This window comes from Salvelinus sp. IW2-2015, unplaced genomic scaffold, assembly GCF_002910315.2.
Source record: "Salvelinus sp. IW2-2015 unplaced genomic scaffold, ASM291031v2 Un_scaffold1303, whole genome shotgun sequence".
In the NCBI taxonomy this organism is placed as follows: domain Eukaryota; kingdom Metazoa; phylum Chordata; class Actinopteri; order Salmoniformes; family Salmonidae; genus Salvelinus; species Salvelinus sp. IW2-2015.
The window spans coordinates 143400-154050 of NW_019942827.1; the positions used below are offsets into that span (position 1 = coordinate 143400).

Genomic DNA, 10651 nt, shown 5'->3' on the forward strand with positions numbered 1-10651 from the left:
TATGTTCAGTAATCCACCTCGAGAGACTGAACGGTCACGCTGTCCATGGTGCTGAGTTTTTGTTTTGTTAAAAGTAATAGTGTAATGAAAACAGGCAGGAGCAGCGTCCGAACCCTCGACCTCTGCTAGCCCGACGTCCGGCTGCGCTATCCTGTGCCGCCAAAAAGCTGCATTCGTCGGCAGAGCCCGATTTCGCGTTATAAAACCCGGGTTCGTTACAATATGCACTGCTTTCAGTAGTTTATAACATTTGTAGCATTTAGCATTTTTGTTGGAAATGTAGAGAATGTTAGGCCTGTGTGCCACCTTGTAATGTTTTTTCCTGAATCTAACTTCTTTTCAGGATGGAAAAGTGATTGTAATGGATGCCTTCCCACTAACAAGGTAGGAACCTTTCTTCTCTGTCCAGAAAGCTATAGAGTTGACAAATGTCTCGAGAACATAGACGGAATGATCATGTAGTTGACATGATAATGCTTGTGAGTATGCCACATATCATCAGTGATGACAGAGAGATTGATGAACCACAAGAATGGCAACGTCCCAAGTGCACCTCTGCACCTACGGACCTGTGGGTGGCCAGGGTGGCAGTGGCCCTATGGACCTGCTGTGGCGTGCCCAGGGTGGTCCAGTGCCCTAATGACACCTGTGGGCGTGGCCGTGGTCATGCCCGTGGCCTGTGGGGTGGTCAGTGCCCTATGGACCTGTGGTTGTGGCCCAGTGCCCTATGGACCTGTGTGGCGTGGCCAGTGCCCTATGGACTTATGGCCGTGCCCGCGGTGGTCAGTGCCCTATGGACTTATGGCTGTCGCCCAGGGCTGGTCATGGCCCTAGACCTGTCTGGTGGTGCCCATGGACTGATGTCGCCAGGGTGGTCAGTGCCAGACTGGGACCTGTGGACGTGGACCAGGGTGGTCAGTGCCCTATGGACCTGTGGCGTGGCCCAGGGTGGTCAGTGCCCTATGGACTGCTGCGTCCCAGGCGTGGTCCACAAGTGCCCTGGACCTGTGGTGGGTGCGTCCTAGTGGTCAGTGCGCCCAGACTGTGAGGGTGGTCAGGGTGCGTCAGGCCCTATGGCACCTGTGTCGGTGAGTGCCTATGGACCTGTGGGTGGCCAGGGTGGTCAGTGCCCATTTGGACCTGTGCGTGGTGGCAGGGTGGTCAGTGCCCATTGACCTGTGGTCGGTGGACCAGTGGTTCACCCAGGATGCCCTATGGACCTGGTGTCCCGGTGTGTCAGTGCACCTATGGACCTGTGGTGGTCCCAGGCCGGTGGCAGGCACTATGGACCCGTGGTCAAGGATCTTGTGTGGTCCCCAGGGTGGTCGTGCCTACTGTGGGACCTTGTGTCCCCAGGGTGGTCAGCGCACTATGGACCTGTGGGTGGTGCCAGTGTCCTATGGACTTGTGGTCTGTGGCCACCTTTGAAATCTGATTGGCCACCACAGTGCCCCCCCCCCCCCCCCAGAAAGATCTGTTACATAAACTCTCTGAATATATTGTCATTTTCACCCGAATCATCAATCTCATAGGAGAAAAAAACCATCAGAGCGACTTGAAACAGCGCCTCCGGTCTCCGTATGTGGTTGCCCATGTATCTGATGCTGTCAGGCCAAAGAGAAGTATGACATGTCATCTCTTTTGGCCACGACAGCGTTAGATACATGGGCTACATATGGATGGCACTCTACTAATATAGCAGCACCCAAGGGTTGAATTTCGAGGTCTACCCTTATTACTTAGTAGTGTCCACCGTGAGTGACAGAACACTGAGCCAATTCACGTGGCAATGCCTCCGTATTATCCGCTGGCCTGACCCCACCGCCAACAGAAAGCACTGAGCTGGCTGAAACACCTGCATTTTGGAGCTGCCTGCTCAAGAAAAATGTTTGTATGCAGCGTCTTTTTTTTCCGTTTGTCTGCAAAACTATATGTGACACGTTATTGATGCCAAATTAACAGGACAACCCTAAAGAAATACACAATTTATATTTTTTTGCTAAAATATGTGGGCAAAAAAAACAGGTGCGGTCTCTGCCCTGAATACCACGCCTGATCGCCCACTGCCCGACACTTCTATTGAGAACAATATTGTAATAAATTGTATAACCTGTTACACTCTTTTGAAAAACCTGCTTCCACTGACATACCTAGATCCCCATATGGGACTGAATGCATTACCCTTGTGGTGTTGTATCGATGTCCCTTATGACATATACAAATGGCGGGGGCACAGGGCATCTGTTCGCATGCTGGAAATACTTTTGGAGTAACAGTGGAGCAGGTTAATCCTACTAACACTACTTTTGCAGTTGACGTTGTTCGACAATTCCAGATTGAAAACATTATCATGGTTTGTTCTATGACTCAAAAACGTCACAATAAACATTTTACAGTTGATTACATCTTTTACTATACAGCCCATAAATAAATGCTAGTGGATGAGGATCCCGTTACAAAATAGAACCCCTGAAATGTGCATGGTATTATAGACCACCCCCTGAAATGTCACGAGGTATTAAGACACCCCTGGATGTCCTCGACGTATTATAGGACACCCCTGAATTGTCTGTACTAATAGACACCCCTGAACTGTCCTGGTTTATAGACACCCCCTGAAATGTCACGGTATTATAGACACCCCTGATGTCCTCGGTTTTAGCACCCTGAAGTCACGGTATTATAGACACCCCTGAATGTTCCTGGTCATTTTAGACACCCCTGAATGTCAGTGGTAATTTATAAGACACCCCTGAATTGTCAGGTGGTATTATAGACCACCCCTGGATCGAGTCACGTATTATAGACAACCCCTGGATGCTTCACCGCTATTAAGACCACACCCGATGTCCTTCGGAATTATAGGACCACCCCTGAATGTCCTCGTATTATAGACCACCCCTGAATGTCACCAGGGATTATAGACCACCCTGGATGTCCTGGTATTATAGACACCCTAGAATGTCACTGGTATTATAGGACCGCCGCTAGAAAGAGTACCTCCGGTATTATGGACACCCCTGGCCATGTCCAGATAGGTGATTATAGACACCCCTGAGATGTCACCCATATGGCACCCTGAGTCTATATTATCAGACACCCCTGAACTGTCACTAGGTATTATGAGACACCCCTAGGATGTCCCGTAATTATGGACACCCCTTCTGGATGTCACGTATTATTAGACACCCCTGAGGTCACTGTGTGGTATTATAGACACCCCTGAGATGTCACGATGGTATTTACCAGCCACCCTTGAATGACCTCCTGGCTATTATAGACCACCCCATGATGTCCACAGTCATTATACGACACCCTGGATTCACAGGGTATTATAGGACCACCCCTGGCATGTCCTGCGGTTTATAGACCCCCTGCGATGTCACGGTATTATAGACACCTCCTGAATGTCCTGCGTATTATAGACACCCCTGAAAGTAGCCTCGGTATTATAGACACCCCTGGATGCCGAGTATTATAGACACCCCTGGATGTCCAGTGTATTATAGACACCCCTGGATGCTCATGGTATTATAGACACCCCTTGGATGTGACGCGGTATTATGACCACCCTGAAATGTCCCGGGTATTTATAGACACCCCTGGATGTCACGGTATTATAGACTACCCCTGGATAGTCACGGTATTAGAACACCCCTGGAATGTCCTCTGGTATGTTATAGACACCCTGACCAGTGTCCCACAGGTTATTATAAGACACCCCTGAATGTCCTGTGGTATTATAAGACACCCACTGAATGATCACGGGGGTATTATAGACACCCCTGAATTCCCGGTATTATAGACACCTGGATGTCACGGTAGTTATAGACACCCCTGAATGTCCTCAGAGTGTATAAACTGGATCACGGATCTAGACTACCCCTGATGTCCTTCAGGGCCGGCGAATCTACTGCTGTATGCCACGTTTGATAACAATCCTGACCTTGAATGCACAACACCGTAACACCTTTTGGCACAGATTGATGATTGATTTGAACAGGGATGAAAGCATCTACCAACCTCAGCTGCAAGCAATTTCATGCGTCTTAGAATGACACCAACCCCATTCCAAATGTTAGTCAAAAAGTATTGCACTAATTTTTAATATTTTTACCTTTGAGTCCCATTGAAACCAAGTCTCCTTTTGAAAGGGATCCTGCATCACAACAATTACACAGTCAAATCAAATCCAAATCAAATCAAATTTGTCCTCTAGGAGCATGCGAGTGACCATGGTGATGCTGATTGTATCTTTATAATGTGGTGTCCTCTAGGAGCATGCCATGTGACCATTGCACGTGCACCTGGGTGATGGCCTGTGCTACGCCTCTTCTCGCCATGACCTGTAACTGTTACTCCTGGATGTGCAGTGGCCTGTGGGTAAGTTCCTGTACTCCTGGATGTGCAGTGGCCTGTGGGTAAGTTCCTGTACTCCTGGGTGTGCAGTGGCCTGTGGGTAAGTTCCTGTACTCCTGGATGTGCAGTGGCTGTGGGTAAGTTCCTGTACTCCTGGATGTGCAGTGGCTTGTGGGTAAGTTCCTGTACTCCTGGATGTCAGTGGCTTGTGGTAAGTTCCTGTACTCCTGGATGTGCAGTGGCTGTGGGTAAGTTCCTGTACTCCTGGATGTGCAGTGGCCTGTGGGTAAGTTCCTGTACTCCTGGATGTGCAGTGGCCTGTGGGTAAGTCCTGTACCCTCATGCCTTGTTATTCTGTACTCGGATGTGCCAGTGGCCTGGCCGGCATTACTGATGACTCCTGGATGTGCAGGCCTGTGGTCAAGTTCCTTTACTCCTAATGTGCAGTGAGCCTGTGGGTTAAAGTTCCTGTACTCCTGGTGTACAGTGGCCTGTGGGTAAGTTCCTGTACTCCTGCGATGACTTGCAGTGGCCGTGGTAAGTTCCTGTTACTCCGATGGCATGGCCTGTGGTAAGTTCCTGTACTCCTGGATGTGCAGTGGCCTGTGGGTAAGTTCCTGTACTCCTGGGTGTGCAGTGGCCTGTGGTAAGTTCCTGTACTCTCTGGATGTGCAGTGGCTTGTGGGTAAGTTCCTGTACTCCTGGATGTGCAGTGGCTTGTGTGGTAAGTTCCTGTACTCTGGATGTGCAGTGGCTTGTGTGGTAAGTTCCTGTACTCCTGGATGTGCAGTGGCTTGTGGTAAGTTCCTGTACTCCTGGATGTGCAGTGGCCTGTGGGTAAGTTCCTGTACTCCTGGATGTGCAGTGGCCTGTGGGTAAGTCCCCCTGCTCCACCCACATGCTCCATTTTCCCACTGTGCACTTTTGGGTCTGGGCCGGTTACTGTGAAGCTCCTGTCACAACTGTTGACGTTAAAGAGAGTTTCTAAATAAAATGTGATGGATTGATTGTGTTTCAGTGGTCTGGACAARAAGTGCTCAGTGTACCCTCTGTCGTTGGACAAGAATGAGAACCTGGCAGCGAAGAAGAAGTCTGTCGCCATGCACACCAACTACTTATCTGCRTGTAGCTTCACCAACTCAGACATGCAGGTTAGAGAATACATTTGTCTTATTCTGATGTAATTATTATTTGTTGTACATTTGTATATATTTTGTTATAGTCTTTACCAAGGTTTGTATTCGCTCCTTTCTATAACTTGTTGAATTACTTGATTACTGCAAAATCAGTTTAAAAGAAAAACCTACTGATGCCGTATCATAATTTGAGCCAGTTTCACACATCAGGAAAATAATTCTGCAGCAACAGGAAATGTGAATTGTTATATGGATAATAATTAATGGATTGTTTTTTGGTAGAGATTGCTAAGTTTTTKATTTGAGCAAATCAAGTCTGACATTTTAAAGTGGAAATTACAAACTTTAGAAGCCTTTTTAAAKCTCAAAATCACTACAAGTTTGCATTTCCTGATGTGCAGAAACGATTCTGCAACAACAGGATGATCAAATTAGGATGAGGCATCTGAATTTCTACTACTTTCCTATGGCAGATGAGTAATGGGAAATCACTGCCCGTCATACTGTACTGCACTCTATACCCGACCTGGAAATAACTGTCGTTCCTGTTTAATCATTCACAACAATCTAATGTTCCCCATTGGCTGTGTTTAGTCACATGCTTTAGCCTCGGGGCCAAGACTCTTCTATTTATGGGTCAGTGTCATAGAATTCAGAAATCTGAATTCTGAACAGCCAAAGTRTTTACAATGGCTTCCCTCTGACCTTACTACTTGTAGTATTGTAGTTGTACTTTGCTCTCTAGGGGCTGGTTTCACTGACATATTCAATATAGAATATTCTTTTGTCRTGAAATGAGCCGAATATAGATCTGGGAAATCAGTCCCATATGTACAGTGGGGCAAAAAAGTATTTAGTCAGCCACCAATTGTGCAAGTTCTCCCACTTAAAAAMATATACTTATTTTCCACCATAATTTGCAAATAAATTCATTAAAAATCCTACAATGTGATTTTCTGGATTTATTTTCCTCATTTTGTCTGTCATAGTTGAAGTGTACCTATGATGAAAATTACAGGCCTCTCTCATCTTTTTAAGTGGGAGAACTTGCACAATTGGTGGCTGACTTAACACATACTTTTTTTTGCCCCACTGTACATTATGCGGTGAATCCTAACTTTCAATTAAATCACGGTTTTCACTTCGTCTCCCATTGACATTTTAATGAATGACTACGTTTCAGTTGTTTTCACCCCTTATATGAGCACGTTATTATGTTGTGATCCCAAGATGCAGTTTGTGATGAACCGCCTCTTTGTGTTCCAGATCCTGACGTCGAGCGGAGACGGAACCTGTGCATTATGGGATGTGGAGAGCGGTCAGCTGTTGCAGAGTTTCCATGGACACGCCTCTGATGTTCTTTGTCTGGACCTGGCTCCTTCTGAGACCGGCAACACCTTCGTCTCTGGGGTGAAGAGGAGACTAGTAGCATTTCACTTTATTGTCTCACAATAGAGAAATTGTGAATAAACAGCCTGACCTCCTCTAAGCATTGTCTTTTCCCTTTTTTACTTTCCTTTCGTATTTAAAAAAAAAAAAAAAAACATTTTTATTCAGAGATATTTGAAATGATAGTGAGGAAATCGTGGCAGGCTTGAGATTCAAACCCCTGTCTCTAGGGGCATGTGTGGTCCAGAATGCAAAGATACTGTGTTACTTTTGACATAATGTGGATATTTTTTTCATTTAACTTTATTTAACCAGGAAAAGCCACTTGGAAGTTAAACCTTATTTTGGATTTTAAAACCTTTCAAAAAAAGGTTTAGCAATAATTCATGAATTCCTTAATCTTCTTCTGTGTGTCTAAACACAGGGCTGTGACAAGAAGGCTAACGTATGGGACATGCGCTCAGGCCAGTGCATTCAGTCCTTCGAAACCCACGAATCAGACATCAACAGTGTCAGGTAAGGAGATATGAATTCATTCCAAAGGGACTTAGAGACCTGACACACTGTTAATACACCCTGTATTAATAATAAGTGACCCCCAGGTGACTGCGGTTGAAAACTAGCTGGCACTGTCCCCTGTAAAACTAAGCTACTCTCCACTTTTTGTATGGTTCGTTATATATTACCTGCCGTTTGTCTCCTTCCTTGGCATCAGGTACTACCCCAGTGGAGATGCATTTGCCTCCGGCTCTGATGATGCTACAGTAAGTTAGCATCAATATAATTTACTGCTTGATCACATGTTGATGCTTCCTTCCAGTGTCAAAGTTCATGAAGTACTTTGACATTGAATGTTTTTACCCCGTTTGTCAAAAAAAAAAAAAAAAACGAGTTATTAATGCATGTGTTTGTTTCAGTGTCGTCTCTATGACCTGAGAGCAGACAGAGAAGTGGCCATTTATTCCAAAGAGAGCATCATATTTGGTGCCTCCAGTGTTGACTTCTCTCTCAGTGGTAAGATACTGTATTCATGGACTTCATCTAGTACACGTGCTTTTACCTCTCTTCTGTTTAACCAGTCTACAGTCTACAACTTTAAGTGATCCATGTCACTACCAGTCCTAGTGGTCCTACACTTTTAGTGTTTCCATGTCACTAACCAGTCCTACACTTTAGTGGTCCATGTCACTAACCAGTCTACACTTTAGTGGTCCTATGTCACTAACCAGTCTACACTTTAGTGATTCCATGTCAACTAATAGTCTACACTTTAGTGATCCCATGTCACTAACTAGTCTACACTTTAGTGATCCATGTCACTAACCAGTCTACACTTTATGATTCCATGTCACTATTAGTCTACACTTTAGTGATCCATGACACTATTAGTCTACACTTTAGTGTTCCATGTCACTAACCAGTCCTACACTTTAGTGATCCATGTCACTAACTAGTCTACACTTTAGTGTTCCATGACACTCAAACCAGTCTCACTTTAGTGATCCATGTCACTAACCAGTCTACCCTTTAGTGGTCCATGTCACTAACCAGTCTACACTTTAGTGATCCATGTCACTAACTAGTCTACACTTTAGTGTTCCATGACACTAACAGTCTACACTTTAGTGTTCCATGCACTAACTAGTCTACACTTTAGTGGTCCATGTCACTAACCAGTCTACACTTTAGTGATCCCATGTCACTAACCAGTCTACACTTTAGTGGTCCATGTCACTAACTAGTCTACACTTTAGTGGCCATGTCACTACTAGTCTACACTTTAGTGATCCATGTCACTAACTAGTCTACCTTTAGTGTCCATGTCACTAACCAGTCTAACTTTAGTGTCCATGTCACTAACCAGTCTACACTTTAGTGATTCCATGTCACTAACAGTCTAACATTTAGTGACCATGTCACTAACTAGTCTACACTTTAGTGATTTCACATGTCACTAACTAGTCTACACTTAGTGTTCCATGTCACTAACTAGTCTACACTTTAGTGATCCATGTCACTAACTAGTCTACACTTTAGTGATCCATGTCACTAACTATCTACACTTTAGTGTTCCATGACACTAACCAGTCTACACTTTAGTGTTCATGACACTAACCAGTCTACACTTTAGTGATTCCATGTCACTAACCAGTCTACACTTTAGTGTTCCATGTCCACTAACTAGTCTACCTTTAGTGGTCCATGTCACTAACCAGTCTACAGTTTAGTGGTCCATGTCACTAACCAGTCTACACTTTAGTGTTCCATGTCACTAACAGTCTACCCTTTAGTGGTCCATGTCACTAAACCAGTCTACACTTTAGTGATTCATGTCACTAACTAGCCTACACTTTAGTGGCCATGTCACTAACCAGTCTACACTTTAGTGTTCCATGACACTAACCAGTCTACACTTTAGTGGTCCATGTCACTAACCAGTCTACAGTTTAGTGTCCATGTCACTAACCAACAAACTGATATATGAACAGCGTTCTGTACATTAACCTTCTCTTCAGAAACGATGTATTGCATCTACATTGTTGAAAGTGGACAGTATTTTTCCTTCCAGGCCGGCTCTGTTCGGTGGCTACAACGACTACACCAATCACGTGTGGGATGTCTTGAAGGGGACGAGGGTGTCCATCCTGTTTGGACATGAGAACCGTGTCAGCACTCTGCGTCTGTCTCCTGACGGAACGGCCTTCTGCTCAGGGTCGTGGACCACACTCTCGGGTGAGGGATAAGGGTTATCACTGGGTTTATATTCCAAAAGACCACACTCTCAGGGTGAGGATAGGGGTTATTCACCTGGTTATATTCTAAAGGACCACACACTCAGGGTGAGGGATAGGGGATATCACCTGGGTTATATTCCCAAAAGGACCACACATCAGGGTGAGGATAGGGGATATCACCTGGGTAATATTCCCAAAAGGCCACACTCTCAGGGTGAGGGATAGTGGTTATCACCTGGGTTATTTCCCAAAAGGACCCACTTCTCAGGGTGAGGGATAGGGGTTATCCCTGGGTTATATTCCCAAAAGGACCACACTCTCAGGGTGAGGATAGGATATCACCTGGGTTATATCCCAAAGGACCACACACTTCAGGGTGGGGATAGGGATATCACCTGGGTTATATTCCCAAAAAGGACCACACACTCAGGGTGAGGGATAGGGGTTATCACCTGGTTTATATTCCCAAAAGGACCAACACTCTCAGGGTGAGGGATAAGGGTATCACCTGGGTTATATTCCCAAAAGGACCACACCACTCAGGGTGAGGATAGGGGTATAACCTGGGTTATATTCCCAAAAGGACCACACTCTCAGGGTGAGGGATAAGGGTTATCACCTGGGTTATATTCCAAAGGACCACACACTCAGGGTGAGGGATAGGGGTTATCACTGGGTTTATCAAGCCCTCGGGTGAGTAGTATCACCTGGTTATATCCAAAAGGACCACACTCTCAGGGTGAGGGATAGGGTTATCACCTGGGTTATATTCCCAAAAGGACACACTCTCAGGTGAGGTCGGGGTTATCACCTGGGTTATATTCCAAAAGGACCAACACTCTCAGGGTGAGGGATAGGGGATATCACCTGGTTATATTCCCAAAAGGACCAACACTCTCAGGGTGAGGGATAGGGGATATCACCTGGGTTATATTCCCAAAAGGACCACACTCTCAGGGTGAGGGATAGGGGTATCACCTGGGTTATATTCCAAAAGGCACTCTCCAGGGTGAGGATAGGGGATATCACCAT

General features: G+C 45.6%; 1 protein-coding gene across 1 annotated transcript in view; it reads left to right on the forward strand.

Annotated features, from left to right (window-relative positions):
* LOC112070359 (guanine nucleotide-binding protein subunit beta-5a) overlaps positions 1–10651 on the forward strand; it is a 27322-nt gene that overhangs the window by 12055 nt on the left and 4616 nt on the right. The window contains exons 5-12 of the mRNA XM_070438937.1: positions 4300–4333; positions 4397–4421; positions 5378–5510; positions 6762–6905; positions 7309–7400; positions 7600–7648; positions 7802–7898; positions 9454–9617. Of these exons, the coding sequence (XP_070295038.1) occupies positions 4300–4333; positions 4397–4421; positions 5378–5510; positions 6762–6905; positions 7309–7400; positions 7600–7648; positions 7802–7898; positions 9454–9509 (630 nt within the window). The 3' untranslated portion in view covers positions 9510–9617. The remainder of the gene's footprint in view (positions 1–4299; positions 4334–4396; positions 4422–5377; positions 5511–6761; positions 6906–7308; positions 7401–7599; positions 7649–7801; positions 7899–9453; positions 9618–10651) is intronic.